General features: G+C 43.9%; 2 protein-coding genes across 5 annotated transcripts in view; one reads left to right on the top strand and one right to left on the bottom strand.

The window, feature by feature from the left end:
- LOC6043247 (A disintegrin and metalloproteinase with thrombospondin motifs 9) overlaps positions 1-17726 on the top strand; it is a 355560-nt gene that overhangs the window by 226679 nt on the left and 111155 nt on the right. The gene's annotated exons all lie outside the window — the stretch shown is intronic.
- Positions 10923-17525, bottom strand: LOC6043250 (vitellogenin-A1). The gene is given in 4 exon segments (XM_001857924.2): positions 10923-12292; positions 12357-16755; positions 16758-17398; positions 17463-17525. Coding segments are annotated over 4 exon segments (6333 nt in total). The 5' UTR covers positions 17494-17525; the 3' UTR covers positions 10923-11030.

The raw sequence follows: 17726 nt of genomic DNA, 5'->3' as shown, positions 1-17726 counted from the left end.
ACTGCGCAAGGTTTGTTTATCATAATTCGTGGGAAACATTGTGCAGATGCCGGCTGCTATTGAACCAGTTGCATTCTGGACAATTTCGTGTTGCTAACCTCTTAACCTACATTCCAAAGGCCAGCTCACAGTTTATCTTAATCCACCCGTCGCGCGGCGTTCAGCGATCTTCCAAATGAGCCCAATTTGTAATCCTAAATATGTCCGGTGGTCACGCCTACTCGCCACCTAAACAGCCGCTAATTAATCGCCGCTAAACTGTCTGACTCCGGAGCGTCTCTTCGCCCACGCCCAGCGTCCGTTGACGGTTGACCCATCAATCGGCCGCGGTGAAGATTTGACAGGTGGCACACAGGAAAACCACCATAAAGCCATTTTAACACTCTCGCCCCAAAACAGTCGACAAGTCGAGAATTTGCCAACTATGCTAATTTCACGCCTCGGTACGCTCCGGCCTCCTCGCTGGCTTTCAGGTAGATCATCAGCGGAATAGCAACACCTGTTTGACGAAGAATTGATCTCCGGTCGTGTGAACAGACTTCTTTTTGTTGCTGTATTTTTTTTTTGCCAAAAAAACCAGAAGCACCCACGCGCAGCTGATCTGGCCAGCGCGGCACGATCAGAACACCTCTGGATGCGCGCTTCCAAACATTGCCAGCTCTCCGAAATCAGATGTGTTAATCGATTTTTTGGCTTGGAATTTTAATTGGAGTTTGCGTTTGTATACAGAAACCTGTAGCCAGGTAATCGATGCCATAACCTGGAGTTTATTTTGGCTGATTTCAGCAAGTATTGAAATGCTTAGAACCACGTGGTTTGGACAAAGGGGTAATTTTGCCTAAAATTTACACTCTTGATTTCAGCTTAAAATATCTAATCGATCATTTATTGTAAATTGTCCGAGTAAACTTGAACTAATGTACCACTCCGATATGCAACGATTGCATTACATTGAACCACACTCCACACTTTGGGTAATTAATTCGGCAATCGCTCCTTTTAATGGCTCCTTATAATTGCGTGTTAGTAACATTACGACATTTTGGCCCGGAGGCGTTCTGCCACGAGCGCCTTTTTCACTCTCTTGCTTCTTCGAAGTGACACTTTTGTGGCCAAGTTTAGGCCGTGAATCTTAAACAGTCAGTCAGCCCCGGCACAGCACCCACAACATCTTGCCGCCGTAGGTTGGCCTTTAACGGGTGCCGGGTTTAACACCCCTCGTGCGCACTACACGCGAACGTTTTGTCACTTTGAAAGTGGCCGGATTAATCTATTTTAAATGTACGTAAACGCTTGTTTTTGCTAGGCTGCTCGGCTTATCCATTATTCAATTAGTGCAGCAAATTGGAGCAGTATTTTCCACACGTGATTTCTTTGAATCGCGTACGCACAAATTGAATTGATAGTTAAATAAGACAGATTCTAAATTTCCCCGAAATATTGCATCCACCGTTCCTGGAATATATCGATTACGCTGCCCCCAGTCGCCTGACCTGGCCAAAAACCATAAACATTTCCTATGCACCTCTAGCACCAAACCGGATTGTCGATTGTATAATACAGCAACTTGTGCTGCTTGTGGGATCTAAAAATAACCGCCAAGTTACAGCACCAAAGGGGCAAGCCGGCCAATCCTCCCGCGCGAATCCGTTGAATCATCGCGGTTCTCAACACTCAGTTGCGTAAAAATGCGGAATAATTTTTTTTTGCAGTTCCGTCGTGAAACTTCTTACTTTACCTGTCATTCTTGAACGACGAAATAGCCTACTTTTCTGTACCAAAAATAACAGAATCGAATAGCAACACTTTTCAAAATAAATGCTGAAAAGTACTTTTCAGCACTGAAATGGGAAAGTAACTCTGGGAGTAACTCTGAGTTTCTCAGCTTACTCCCGAGAAACTTCAATTCCCACCCATAGGTTGATACCTTGGTTTAACAAAATGTCAATGTCAGGCAAATGTCAACTTAAAAAGTAAACATTTTTTTTCAAAATTCTCCCGCAGCAGACCTGTATGTTTTGGACGCAGTTTCATCTTTTTCCGAAAAGCAGGAACCTTTTTAGCCGAAGCGCCCGCCAGCGCACCAGCAGGAGGAAAAACCGGGAGACTCCTGCCGCGCTGGAGGTCGATAGCAAGTTAACCTCAGGAAGGATTTATAAACTAGTCCTAAACTGCTGCAGAATCTTCAATGTCCAAATTTCCAGTGTAACGGGAACAATCTTTAGAGTGACTTCGTAGATTTCTCCGAAAAGGACTAATTTAGTCGGATCAACAATCAGTGTGGCCCCCACTACCTCATGAAGCACACGGCTACCTTCACCGATGCCTCATAAAAATACGAAACGGAATTTTTTGCTGATTTCCAAATCTTCAGAATATGGCAAATTAAAACACATTATTTAAGTTTTTTTAATTTATTTTACAATTTCACAATTTTATAGTGTGCAGACAGTGTGGTTCCTCTGGCAGATAGTTGCAGGGGCCAGGGAGAGGGAACACTTTTCTCCGACTGTTCAGGATGTTGTTGTCTCGCTCGCCTCCGACAGTTATTGCTCTTCCAGGGACAGACCAGGCGCAGCTTAAACTGGTTGGTTCCTTGATCTTGGCAGCGTACGAACGCTTGACGCAGAACTTGGCCAGGTTGAGGTTGAGGTTACTGCTGGTGGGGCATACCTCACAGTGGACCATTGCAACGAAGCGTCAGTTGTAGTTGCCGACGGAGAACTTGGCCACACGGCCAGTATACACAAAACCATTTTGGATTGGAAAACGCTTTTCCGGCATCAGTTCCAATATATTTTCCGCAACAGGAGACGACGGCCGCAATTGCGACGCTGGCGAGCTCCGGGAACTGCAGAGGAAAAAAGGTACAACGAGATTAGAGAGCTCTTTCAGATGGCAACGGAATCCGCCTTTTCTAAGAGCGGTCCACCGGATTGCCGAAGAAACTTATCTTATCGTGTCTTTTTGCACTTCAGCTTCCAGAAGACATTTTTTTTTTCTTCAAAATAAACAAACCCCTAGCAATGACACACACACTTTTCTGACACAAGGTTGATCTATATAGGTGGGATTGGTGAAAAGCAATCGGAGTAACTCGGAGGAACATTGAGAAACTCTCGTTACTCTGGGCAAAATTGAGGAACTCTTTTGCTCACTGAAATGCCCTTGCTTTTAAACATTTTTTTTTATTTTAACGATTTATTGACAAAATACATGAAAATTCGACTTTAAATTTCACTCAATGGGTGTTTTTTGGAATTGCAAAAAATGTTGTATGGAACTCGTTGCAAAACTTGATTTTTTCAGCACTCTTCGTATTTATCCAATATAAATGTACGACTCGTGCTGAAAAAATCCTCTTTTTGCAACTTGTTGCATAAACTACTATTTTAAATGGAATTTAATTTTGCTGATTCTAGGATGTTCATCACTTTTCTGGAATTTAGTTTAGAAATTTTGGAGAAAGTCACTTTTATTTTACAAAATTGGGCATATCTCTGCTTATATTAAACAAAAAATGATACTTTTTTTAAAAGGAAATTGTTCTGGAAGCTGCTCTCTACAATTAGATTGTTTCAGAAATGTTTTAAAATGTCGTGGTGTTTTATGGCAGGGTATTGAAAGAAAAATGATTTTCAGTGACTTTGCTGGAGAAAAATCCTATAAAACAATCTTCCAAAAAGCTGCCCTGGATCCCCGACGAAATGTTTCGACCCCGAAAAATATCAGGAAAGAGCCCTTTTCTGATGGGGCCAAATATCATACGGGGTCTTTTTTAGGGGGGTAATATTTTTTGAGAAAACGCAAGAAAACTATTTAATGCATATGAAAGTATGGAACATTTCATTTGCGGGGTGAATGAAAATTTTGGTCGGGGAAAATTAAAGATATCATCTTTTGAATTTTTTGAACATTTTTCCTATGAGACAAAATTTGGCCTATTTTAATTCTGTTTTGTTTTACGTACACGTGGACATATTGTATGGTTCAAATCATATAATTTCTTATGCGAAATGATGCAGGCAACATTTTTCCTGAAGCACGCAAAATGATTGGAAATAAGGAAAAAAAGTTATAACGGTTTTATTGGAATTTGGGAAAATTTCTGTAAAAATTGAGCACCCTCTTTTCCAAAAACCGCAATGTTTTCAATATTGAAATCATTGTTTGGTGAATTCTCTTTTGAGAAGTTTTTTTGGACCCACTGAGTATAGGTCAGATGATAATTTTGTAATTAAAGTGGTTAATTATTTGTTGTGTTGTTTATTGAAACAATTTATTTATTGTATTTTTTATTATTTAAAATTTGGCTGCTAGTTTTTTCTTTACATTTAAAGCTCAGTTATTTGAGATTAACTTAGTACATTTGCATACATTTAAACTTTTTACTGATTTGTACACAAAATTTATGTTATTACTAATAACTGCAACTTGAAATTTGTATTGTCGAATTAACGAAAGGCTAAGAAATAGAAACCCTGTAATTGTATTTAAACTGCAGATCTCCATCAAATAAACAATTATCATGTGGACCATGTACTCACAAAAAAAGTGAGAAAATATAATGAAAACGCACCAAAATATGTTGATTCGGTTAAAATCCAAAATTAATAAAAGGACTAACAGTTGAACATAAACCCAACCAATTAAACGTTTCAGTAGAAATTTGTATGCTCAATGGGCCCAGAAACACTTCTCAAAAGAGAACTTATCAAAACAATGAAAAAAACAATCAAAAACATTTTTTACAGAAAATTTCCCAAATTCCAATAAAACCTTTATAACTTTTTTCTCTTATTTCCAATCACGTTGCGTGCTTCATGATAAATGTTTCCTGCATCATTTCCCATAAGAAATGATAAGATTTGAACCATAATGTCCACGTGGACTTCGAACAAAATAAAATTGAAATAGGCGAAATTTCGTCCCATAGGAAAAATGTTCAAAAACTTCAAATGATGATAATTTTAATTTTACTCGACCAAAAATTTTCGTTCACCTCGCAAATGAAAAGGGTTCTTCCATTCTTTCACATGCATTAAATAGTTTTCTTGCTATTTCTCAAAAAATACTACCCCCCTAAAAAAGAACCCGTGATCAGACATGCCGAAATTGTTATCTAAGTTTGTTCTAGGAATCAAAGTTAAAATGGCCGTTTTTTTATTCTTTTCAACATAAGCAGATCTTTTCGAAAAAAGTAACCTTTAAAAATCTATATTTTTGACATAGGACTATGTCTCTACTTACTATATTGGGGGGCCAGTTCAGAAATTCGATCCAAAGCGTCACTTTTAAGCGTTAAAAAAGGGGACATTTTGAACGCTTATATCTTTTTTCCCTGTGAATCAATCCAGATGGTTGGACCACCAATCGAAAGAGGAAGACTTCAGCTATTGTTTAACTACATAGATAGTCTGACTAAACATAGTTAAAGCACTTAAAACATGCAATCAAAATGAGTAATTTTTCAGTACAAATCGGACAGATGACCAATCAGAGCGAGCGTATGCATTCGAGACCGCGCCCCTTTTGTGCCGTTCTCCGGCTGTGCCGCTATTTAAGCAGAAAATTTCGCAAAAGCAAGTCACATTGGAACGAGCACTCGAACTGTGCACGTCGGGCCGACGCGGAGCAGCAGCAGCAGCGGCCAATAGAAGAAGAGGACCAGCAACCAGAAGGAAGAACCACCGGCAGCAGAAGGAAGAAATTCGAGCGAAGCGGACGGCGTGAAAGTCGCTATGATGCGGCGGTTCTCATGAAAAATGGTCAATTCGACAGTGGTGAAAAAAAAGCTGGAGTGGCCGTTGCCCTCGAAGAAGGTTCCCTCGGGGCCTGGGGGGACATTTACAGAAACATACGAGTTGTGGCAATATGGGTATCAAAATTCATGGTTTTTGATACTGATCATAATAATGGCCATTTTGACAGTTGTGGCCACAACCTGGAGTGGCCGGTGCCCTCAAAGAAGGTTCCCTCGGGGCCTGGGGGGACATTTACAGAAACATACGAGTTGTGGCAATATGGGTATCAAAATTCATGGTTTTTGATACTGATCATAATAATGGCCATTTCGACAGTAGTGGCCACAACCTGGAGTGGCCGGTGCCCTCAAAGAAGGTTCCCTCGGGGCCCGGAGGACTTTTTACAGAACCATACGAGTTGTGGCAATATTGGTATCAAAATTCATGGTTTTTGATACGGTACATTAAAATTGACATTCCGACAGTAGTGGCCACAACCCTGAGTGACCGGTGATCTCAAAGCAAGTTTCCCCGGGGCCTGGAGGGTCTTTAACAGAACCATACGAGTTGTGGCAATATGGATATCAAAATTCATGGTTTTTGATACTGAACATGAAAATTGACATTTCGACCGTAGTGGCCACAACCTGGAGTGGCCGGTGCCCTCATGGAAGGTTCACCTTGGGAGAACATTTATGACAATTTTGTTGACAAATCTATGAAACAAAATAAAATAATCTTATTCCAGATATCACTAGCAATCCAAAAACACATTCAAATTGTTTGGTCCTATGTCTTTCGGTTATGTCTCTGACATACCATCTTGAACTTTTATTTTTAACAGCTTATGTTGCCCCCTTTAAAAATGTCTCCATAAATCCAAGGGCAAATCTTTATTTCAAAAACCATCTAATCTAATCTTATCAAGCCCTAGCGCAGCCAATCATTAGAAGGGATCCTGGAGAGTGCCTTAGGTTAGATTACGCCTAGCACTCTTCTTGTCATTTATTAACATTTATAGTGCACCATTGCATTAGAATGCACTGAAATATCACAAAACGTTAAACCGACCAGACCTACTGCGTAAAGTTCACTGCAGAGATGATTCATTGGATTGGATTTAGTTTGAGCACGGGGTGTTCAAACAGGAAACTTGCCGTACATCAGTTCTAGCAACCATTGGTTTTCCATTTTCAGTGGTTTTAAGAACTACTGTTCAACTTGTTTACTATTAGGGTAAATTTTCTAAAATATTTAAACTTTTGAATCATTCTGATCTTTTTGAATACAATATTTTCAATATTTTTAAATCACGACCAACATTTTCAAACTATTTTTTTTTTCAAAAATAAGTCTCTTTCACAGTAATTTTTTTGCAGCGAATGAGATAATTTCACAAAATATCATTTTTTACATTCAATTTGCGTTGAAAATATTTTTTAAATTTTTCAAACTTTGAATAAATTAAGCCTTTGTAAATTGTCAACTTTGAAATGATAAAAAGTAAATAGTCCTGATCATTATAACCATTTTGTAGAAGACACTAAGTCTAGTGCGTCCATCCCGGGAATTTCCGGGAAAAAAATCCCGGGATTTTTTCTAAACCGGGAGTTCCCGAATCCCGGGATTTTCTATAATTTGTCCCGGGAACTTTTGAGGAAAAAATATTATAATTTTAATTAACAGGTCCGCAAAATGCCCAGTGCTTTAAATTTTTTTCTCCATTATTTTATTTTTTTAAAGACTGGATATATTTACGTATATTTTCGATTTCTAATTTGAAAAAAAAACAATCTCACATCAAATTATTTATAATCAAACACCGGCATCTAGGACAAATACGTACAAATGTAACGAATAAATACAGCTATTAAAGCAAAAAATAATTGCATGACGTTTTGGATGACTTCGGTTAAAACAGGAACAGAACAAAACAATTTGTACTTCCAAATGTATTGCTCTAAAATCTCCTGTACCTATTTAGACTGTAATTCTGATTTTCCCTCGGTTGGAGGTAGTAACTTGAAGATAATTTGTAAAATTTGTTTTATATAAAACAATGAATTCAAAACTTAACTAAAATTTTACATTGACTGCTATCATTTTATTTATTGTCGTTTTTTGTTTTTTAGACATATAAAATAATTTTTTAAGCTGTTTTAGTCATGGCATATAAAAAAATATATAAAAGCAAAAAAAAATTAAAGGATTCCAAAGTTTTTTTTTGAATAGGTCCTATAAACATATGGAAGACAAAAGCTTATTGAACCTTTTCAAAAAAAAACTCAAGAATTCTGTAATTTGATTCGCAAATAAAAAAAATAATTAATAATACTGGAATTAAAAATAGTATTTGATATAAAATCCTAAACACCACAAAGACAAAAAAATTCTTTAAGGCTATTTTAAAACTGTCGTCTTTGTTTAGATTGAAGTGAGGATTATCACCATTTGATGTTATTAAGCTAATTCAATGTTTTTAAGCTTAATAACATCAAATGGTAATTTCATTTAAAATAATGAAACATAGATTTTATTACTGATTCAAAAATTTCCTGGGATCCCGGGAATTCCCGGGATTCCAAAAATATTTTTCCCGTTTCCCGGAGAATTCAAAACCCGAGAAAATTGGACGCCCTAGTTTAAGGCATTTAATGGTTTTAAATTGGGAAATGGATGTACACATTTTGTTGGTCTTAGTCTGTTCTAACCGAAATTAACCAGAAAAATCAAAAAATTGTGCTCCTACATAGTTAAACCTGTTGTCCCAATTCGCCCCAGTTGACGGTGTTAAGCTAATTCTATAATTTTAAGCTTTAAAGCATATAAAATATTATTAAAACATAGATTTTATGACTGCTTCAAAAATTTCCCGGGATCCCGGGAATTCCCGGGATTTCAAAAATATTTTTCCCGTTTCCCGGGAAATTCAAAACCCGGGAAAATTGGACGCCCTAACTAAGTCGATCAGACTTTGAACTTGAAGAACAGATGAACAAAGTATTTTTTTTTAATTGACTGCATTTTAAAGCAATACTGAGTGTACCCTCCTGGTGGACCCGCATGTACCGCATGGCGTCCTCTTCATCCTCGCGGAGATTTGTTTACACGACGGTCTGACACACGTCTAATCGCGCGCGCGATTCTCCTGAAAATGCTGCGCGTCTACGCCACCACCCCAGTGGGAGGCGGTGGGGTTAAGGTGAACCATCTTGACCCTGCTGGTGGAAAACGGCCCCGATTCGACAGGTCGTTCAACTATCAATTCGACGATGTGATTGACCTTGGCTTTGGTTTTTTTTCTTGTTTGAGATTTGAAGATCCGAAATCCACCGACATTGACCTTGAACAAGCGGATTGGGCCATCGACTGAAACTGGGGAATCGTGAATACCGAAAGGGTGTCAAATTTCATTGCATCCGAACCTTTTCGAAGGTCTTCGGATAACAGTACGGTGTGGTCCTTAAGCTGAATTCCTCTGCCAGGGGATGGTTTTAATTTGCAGGCGATTAAGTTCCGCTCGTCAAAAAATTCACCAGACAGCAACGTCTCAAAACCCCTTCAAACACGAAAAATCACTTTTAGTTTTATCTTCGAGTCGCCACCATGGTAGGCATTCCTTCCCCCCAAATTGAGTTCTCGCTTGTCGCATTAAGTCGTTGAGATGCAGACGGAGATCACTTTCTGGTTGAGAGGAAGCGACCGACGACGGTGACGGATTGCGAAAACGCGGGATCCGCGGATTAATCCGCGCAGTGGCGAGGACGACGATGGGTTTTCGTGAGTCAGTAGAATAGACTGCACGAATTTGCCCGCCTGTCAACGAAGAGATTGGATTTGGGCTGAAACTGTGCATTTGCGGTAGACTTGTTGGCAGAAAGATTAATGTCCATTAGTGCGAGTGGTGGTTTTGAATTTTGTTTTGGCATTTTTGCGACAAATTTGTGGAAAAAGCAAGTGGCATTTGAAAAGCTCCGAATCTTAAGTTAAGACTTGAAATATCACTTTGATTACAAATTCTAATTTAAGCAGAAAATGAAAAAAAAGCTTGAGAATATTGACACCAACACAAAACGTGGAGAATTTCCCATATCACCTTAAAAAATTAAAGCATCAACATGTTTCGCCTTTCAAATCCAATCGTAATCTGAACACATCAAAACTATCAAAACGACTTAATTCAAAAATATATCAGGATCAAATTATTCAACCGCTCAAAACAGATCAAATTGAATTATAGAAAATCACCCCAAATCGCTTCTCACTTTCGTTCAAGGCCAGCTCGCGCCATGATCGCCGTCATCATCTTCAATCATCTGTTACAGTTGGTTCGGTTCTCCACCAACCGAGTTTTTTTTTTCGATAATACATCGCAAAAATTAGCCAGATTTGTTAATTCAATTATCGAGCGTTTTTCCTTTTTCTTTTTTGCACTTCTCAGTTTACTAACCACGACCACTTTGGCCGGGTTTTCGCAGTTTGTGGTCTTTTTGCGGCTTTTCGATTTCACGCGTTCACGCCTCATCGGGATGGCGCTTCGGTTGAAATCAAAAGTGTTAAAATCGTAATATTTGACCCATTGGACAAGTTGGATAGAATCCAATCTGATCGTAGAAATTGTCCAGCTATGTTTGGTAGTGACTCAAAGTTTACTCTATAAATCTTTGAAATTTATTGTCAACGTCAAGTTCAAGTTCAACAGCAGCTCTAATTTGTTTGATAGCTGTTTCCATCGTGGCTCGCTACACCACTCAAATCGAATCAAACTCCCATTTTCGTCAATCACTTCGCTGACATTGCGAACAAGCCGTTAATGTACGTGCCCGTTAGAAACAAGCAACAAGTGCATCCAATTGTGTTTGTACATACATCATAACCTTTCTGACTCGATATCACCGGTGGTGCTGACCAAAAAACAACCCCAAGCGATTGTCTTCAATTTAGAAGCACTCAGCTCAAAAATGATTAATAGTTGTTCCCGAAGAGAGAGTGCCCCGTCATCGAAGCTGACCTTGGTGAATCGTTAAATTGAATTTATGAGCTGAATTTGCGAAACTTAATTCTGACCACGCGACTCCGGCGCTGTCATCGCAGATTCAGAAAAGGAAACTGAAATTCGTAAATTTCATTGTCCCTTGACAGCACAATGAAAAAAAAGAAGAACGAAATGAATTAATAATGCTTGAAATATTTATTAGTTGCTTTCTTTTTTTTACATTTTCTTTATGCGCTTAAATCCATATCAATTTGAAAATTCTAATTTGAAATGCCATTTGAAAAAGTTCCTCACTGAGCGTACACGCAGGTCTTCGGGATGTTGAACTTGATCGTCTTGGTGACCTGGTGGCTCGACATGTCCGGGTTGTAGCCCTTGGCGATCTGGTTCTTGTACAGCTTCACGCTCTGGTCGTCGCTGTCGTGGCAGTGCACGTCGACGTACTTTTGCAGCTTGTTGGAGGCCACACAGTGCGACGGGCACACCGGCAGCGGGCGCTTGGTGATGCAGGTCTTGGCGCCCTGCTCGACGATCTGGTGCTGGTGCTGGATTTCGCATTCCTTCAGGGTGTGCTTCTGGCGATCGGCGTGGAACTCCTTGTAGGTGCCCTTGCTTTCCTTGTTGATGTTGCGGGTGATCTTCTCTTCCTCGGAGCTGCTGGAGCTGCTGCTGGACGAGCTGTCAGAGTTGGACTTGGAGTCGGACTCGGAAGACGACGAGCTGGACGAGCTAGACGACGACGAGCTGTCGGACGAGCTGGAAGAATCCTCAACGTTGTGGTTGTAGTACCGGTAACGCTTGCGGCCAGCCTCCTGCTCGCTGATGACATTTCCGTAGAACACCTCCTCCTTGACGCACTCTTCCTTGGCCTTCTGTTGGTAAGCGATGTTGAAAGCCTTAGCCGGACCAGAGCAGTTCTGGCCGGTCAGGGCGTACGAAGCGGCAAAGTATTCCGGCTGGCTCATGTAGCACTGATCGGGGGTCACATAGTCATCGTACAGTTCACCGTTGTTGGTTCCGCATAGACCGACGAAGTTATCAAAGTACTTCTGGTCAGCAAAGACGCGAGCACGCTGTCCGTCCAACACAATCTTCACATCATCGTCGCGGATGCTGATCTCAATTTCCTTGCCAGGCAGAGCGTAGCAACGGAACAGAGGCTGATCGCCTCCATTGTCGTTGGTGTACAGCTCAACAGCGTACTTCTCATGGATCTGTTGGGGCTTTCCGTTGATGAACACTTCCGGAAGCTCAGCTCCCTTCGGCAGGATATCAATGTTGTAGTCGTTCTGCTTGTACTGTCCCAGGATGACCTTGAAGTACAGCTCCTGCGATGGTCCCGAGCGGGCCAACACGCTGATCTGTTCGTCCTCGCTGAATCCGTTCTTGAAGCGGTACTCAGTGTCAGCGTTCTGGAAGTGAGACTGCTGGGCGTAGTACTCGTAGTCGGGCTTCACGGTGTGCAAAACCACATGCCAGCATTCACCCATGTTGTACTCGTAGTTGCGGCCATCGAAGGTATCGACGTACTTGCTGGAAACGGCGCAGGAAGCTGTCGAGAAGAACAAAACAAATCAGTTTCTGGAGCAAATACAACCAAAGTAAAAAATACTCACATTTGTAGTTTCCTTGGTAGGCATAAGTTCCCAGACGCTCGTACCAGGCGAGATCGGTGTGGACGGCGGTGAAGTAGCGAGCCCAGAAGCTGTCAACCGGGTAGTTCTCAATCTCGAAAGCATACTCCGGAGCACTGGCAGAAGCGTTCAGATAATCTCCGTAAGGCGACATCTCGAACTCAAACTCAATCTTGTTGGACTTGCCCTTGTGCACGTGGTTAGGTTCGAACCACGGGTAGGTCATGTGCTGCACCCAATCAACAACCTTGAGAGTCCAGTTACGGGCATACGATCCGACATCCTTAAACTCAACGTCAAGCTTGTACTGATCCAGATATCCAGCCTGGCGAGTCGCGTTCTGGCAATCTTGCAGTTGGAAACGTCCCTGATCCATCTGTTGCTTGCAGCGTTGTCCGACCTCGGAGATGCGCAGCTTGTGACGGTACTCATCCGACTGCTTCAGCTTGCCCTTCATCGAGACCTGAGCTCCTCCCTGGCACTTCTCACCGTACGACAGTTCCCAGCGGAGAGACGAATCCATATCGTGGTTCAGAGCGTTGATGAAGTTCAGCTTGGGCATGTTCGGGAACTCGTTGGTGGCAGACAGGCACATCTGGAATTGCTTTCCGTTGTGCGGCACTCCGAAGAAGCGATCAGACGGCGAGTACGGGCTTCCAGAGAAGAAGACCAGCATACGAGACTTCTCATCAACCGGGCTATCGGCGTAGGCAGTGGTCAGAACATATTCGGCCTTCTTTTCGCGACCTTCAAAGACAAATCCAAAGTCGAACACGGTAACATCGCTGTTGCGGATTCCGGCGGCGGCGTTCTTGATGAACTGTTCCTGACGACGCTGGCTTCCAGCGTTGAAGACGAAGGGTTGAGCGAGGTTGTTCTCGTTGTAGTATCCAGCGTAAGCGTGACGTCCCTTCGGGTGCTTGATGTCGGATTCCTGGAAGTCCTGGTCGAAGTCTCCCTCGTTGTAGTGAGCCAGAACGCGGACCTTCTTGGCACCAGTGCGCTGAGCATCGTAGTACACATTCAGCTGGTGATAGTACAGAGGCTGGTAGGCAAACGGATGGACAATGGCGGCCAGATAGTCACCTTCCTGAACATGCTCAAGGATGCTTTGAACATCGATGATGTCTTCGTCGTACTTGGCGTGCACACGCAGAGCAAAGCCAAACATGTCCTGGCCAACAGTCTGTTGGAAAGTCTGAGTGTTGTGCTCGTTGGCGTGGATGATCTTGGCGTTCGGGTTCTCAGAAATCGGGCGCATATCGGTGATGTCCTTGAATCCAGTGTACGGCCAGGCGCTCAGATGGAACAGCAGCTTGTCTTCCTTCTTGTCCAGAATCTCAAGCTCGGTTTCGTATTGGTCATTCTCAAGATCCCAGTTGAACTCCAGGCTCAAAGGCAGGAAGACTTGAATCTTCTTCTGGACTCCAGAAATGTAGCGTTGATGGTCGAACGGAGTGATGAATCCAATCTTGGAATCGATCAGGCGGTGGAACACCAGGTTAGCATCAACAGATCCGTTCAGCACGCGTGGCACGTGGATGAAGTCGTCGTTTTCAGTTTCCGGGTGACCAGCAGGCTTCTTGACAATGCTGGGGTGGGTCTTGATGGTGGCTTCGGTTTCGATCTTGACAACAGTCGGGTTCTTCAGGGTGTACACGAAAGGCAGACCAGAAGCCAGTGGGAAGGCAAGAGTGAGTGGCTGGTATTGGTAGAACTTGGTGATGTTGAAGCTCATGCCGTCTTCCAGATCATCGCACAGCTCCTTCAGCTTGCGTGGGATGTTTTCAATGGTCTGGTTGTTGAAAGCAGCAAAGTATTTACCGTTGAACAGCGGCAGCAACAGCTGACCTTCCATCTCTTCGGCTTCCTGAGGGTCAATGTTGAGCAGCTTGGCGATGCGAGTGGTAGAGTATTTCTGGAAGTACTTGCTGTTTTGCTCGTTGTACTTCTTGTTCATCTCGTTCTGGGACTCGTGAGTCTTGAAGTATTTCTCGAAGTATTCGCTCTTCTTTTCCGGGAACTGTTGGTAATACTTGTAGTAGTAATCGGCCGATTTGTAGTCTTCCGAGATGTTGCTAGAATCGTACTGCTTGTCAACCAGGTCCAGGAAGGTTTCCATGCTCGACACCAGATACCAGAAAGTGGTGTGTCTCTTGACTCCACCCAGGTTCTTGCGCAGATGCACAAACATACCGTTAGGCAGCCAGTGATCATCAGAGGCGATTTGTCCAACGTACATGCGGTAAGCCATCTCCAGGTTGTTGAGAGCGATGTCACGCAGATAGTTAGAAGAGTATTGCAGACCGTACACTTCCGGATCCAGCAGCTTGATGGCGGCCTTGGCGTTGTTGGCGAAGGTTCTATCAGCTTCGTACTCATCAGCTTGGGAGGCGTATTCCAGGGCAGTCTTGACGGCAGCGCGCACGTACAGGCTAGGCTCCTCGTTGGTTTGCTGGGCCATGCGTTGCATCATCTCAATTTGTGGTTCAGCGCGGATCAAAAGATGAACAGCGGCGCATCGTACCTCATGAACGTCTCCGGTGTTTTGGTACACCTTGAACAGCACAGAGCGGGCAAGTTTCGGGAAGTTTTCAACCAGTTTGTCCATACCGGCAACAATGCACAGGCGCTGGAAGTCGCTGACGGGGATCTTGCCTTCCAGGTAGGGCTCGAACACGTTCAGAATCTCCGGATGTCCAAGGTTTCCAAGGGCACGGATGTAGACCTGGATCTTGATGCTGTCTCCTTCGTTGACGGCTTCACGCAATTGGTGAGCCAGCCATGGGACAATCTTGTGGGCGACGATCTTGTAGTCAGAATCAGCCAGACGGCCAAAGCTGTGGACTGGGTAGTAGTTGTAGGCGGAGCGGTTGCTGACATGGGCCTGGTTCACGAAATGGGTGAACGAGATCAGAGCAGTGACGTTCAGGCTGTCCTGGTGTTGCACGGTGTCGGAGGTGACCAGCAAGAAGAACTCATGCATCAGCGGTTCGGTCGGGTAACGGATCGATTGGGGCAAGGTAGCGATAACGCTGGCAGCCTCAGCTCCACGCAGTTTCTTCTCTTCGATGAATTCCTTGATCACCTTGAAAGCTGGAGGAGTTCCAGCCTCGACCAAAGCGTCGCGGAAAGTGTTCCAGGCGTCACAACGCTTGGCGAACTTCTCGCTGTGGTTGTCTCCTTCCTGGCGCTCCTTCTGGGAAACGAAGAACTTCTGGGCGACCTCGTAGATTTCCTTGTAGTCCATGGTGCGGATGGCACGGCACAGAATGTTGAACTTGTTCAGGGTGTTGGACTGGGGCAGGTTAGACGGGTTCTGGAGCTCATCGGCGATCTCCTGGACCAGCTTGCTGACGGCACGGGGTCCATCAACGTTGCGAGCGTACTGCACGGTGTATCCCTTGTATCCGGTGTAGAAAGGCAGGAAAGGAGCCTGGGGCGCCTCCTTGAAGCTCTCTGGCATTGGCTGGTAGTATTGTTCCTCGCTGCTCAGAGAATCAGATTCGCTGGAAGACGACGAGGATGACGACTGCGACGAGGACGATGAGGAAGACGACGAAGATCCAGATCCAGATTGTTTGCTGTTTTCGTTCGATTCGGAAGAGCTGCTGGAAGAGCTCGACGACTTGGAATCGTCAGAGCTGCTGGAGTCGGAGGAGGTATCGTTGTTGCGGCTCAGGCGGTACTGGTCCATCTTGTAGGCTTCGTAGTACTTCTTTTCCTTTTGGGCGTTGAGATCACGACGGGTACGACGGTTCTTGACATCCTTCAGCAGCTGCTTGTGTTGTTCGGCCGGGCTGATCTTGGGGTTGTCCTTCTGGTTCTTTTGTTCTTCCGAGCTTGAGCTGGAGGAATCCGAAGAGCTGGACGAGTCAGATTCAGACGAGGAAGAAGATGACGAAGATGATGAAGACGAGGACGAAGAGGATGACGAAGATGACGAGGACGACGAGGAGTCGGTCTCATTTCCTGGGCGCACGCTGTTCTTCTTATCGTTGGCCATGTTGTAGCTGTAGACAAGGTCGACAAACACTTGACGATCCTCAGCCGGACCCATCGGGACCTTATCGTACGGGACAACACGGTCGAGAGTCATGTTGACCTGGGAGTAGACCATAGCCTTCTGGTCATCAACCATCGACGGGGCGACGATGACCTTGTTGACAGTGCTGGACGATTGGATGGTGTAGTTGTACCAGGTACCGGTCAGGAACATGCGACCGACAACGGCCTTTGAGGCAACATTTCCCATCTGGTTGGAGTTGGGCTTGAAGTCACTCTGACCACTGAATCCGAAGTGGTATCCCATGCGCTGTTCGCAACGGTCAAAGTTCTGGGTCTTGTGCACTTCGACAAAGTATTGGTTGTCTTCGCGCAATTCGGGTCTCGGGACGAAGCGCTTGTTTCCTTGATAACGTGTTCCGGGACAACGTTCACATCGTACAGGGTTTCGCATTCTCCAGTAACCAGGGGTTCCATGACCTTGTACACACCGGTGAAGGTGGTGTTCTCGGGGAACTGGTTGTACTTGGACTTGATGACGTTAGCTCCGCGGGTATCCAGCTGCAGCTGGCTAGCCCAGGCCTTCAGGATGTTGACTTCGTGGTTTGGAACGGTCTGCTCGACGTACAGTCCCTTGATGGCTCCCTTGCGGTAGCGGATGGCGAAGGGCTTAGCGCTGAACGGCATGGGTTGCCACTTGAGCTTTTGGTTGAGCTCTCTCCAGATGTTGGTACGGTAACCCTGAGGCAGCTCCTCGTTGAAGGTAGCGTACTCGGCCTGTTTCACGTAGCACACCACGTATTGCGGGTCCTTGGGACGCACAATCAGGCGGGCACGAGTGATCACACCGGTCCACTGATCGGCAAGATCAGCCAGGGCGGTCATGGTCCTCGACGTGACATTGTAGACGTATTCGCGGTTCGGTTCCCAGGCACCAAACTCGAATCCGGTCTTGTTCTCCGGGCGTCGGTTGTAGAACTCGTTCTGGTACTCATACTGGTACGCAGTACTGATCCCCACTGCGTTTGGAAGATCGGTGTTAATCCAGATGATTTGTTCTAAGAGTGGTTTGATAGTACTTACCCAAGGCGAGGAGGAGTAGTTTCGCAAACATGATTAGTTCGTTGAGACAGTAGAATCCTTCGCTTAGTGTTCACCGAGAAAGGAAGAACTGAAGTGTGCCGAATGAGTTCCAGGACTAAGCTTTTATATGAAACATTTTGCTGGAATCATCAATGAATCGCTTATGATTTTTATGCTGATCTACTAGTTTTTACTATCAATTTAGTACTTACTTTTCTATCAATGGAATATTTTAGTTACCTTATCAGCATCCACTGCACTACG

Source organism: Culex quinquefasciatus, chromosome 3 (genome assembly GCF_015732765.1).
Source record: "Culex quinquefasciatus strain JHB chromosome 3, VPISU_Cqui_1.0_pri_paternal, whole genome shotgun sequence".
Classification (NCBI taxonomy): domain Eukaryota; kingdom Metazoa; phylum Arthropoda; class Insecta; order Diptera; family Culicidae; genus Culex; species Culex quinquefasciatus.
Note: the sequence above shows the minus strand (reverse complement) of the source record. Positions and strands in the feature narration are given on the sequence as shown.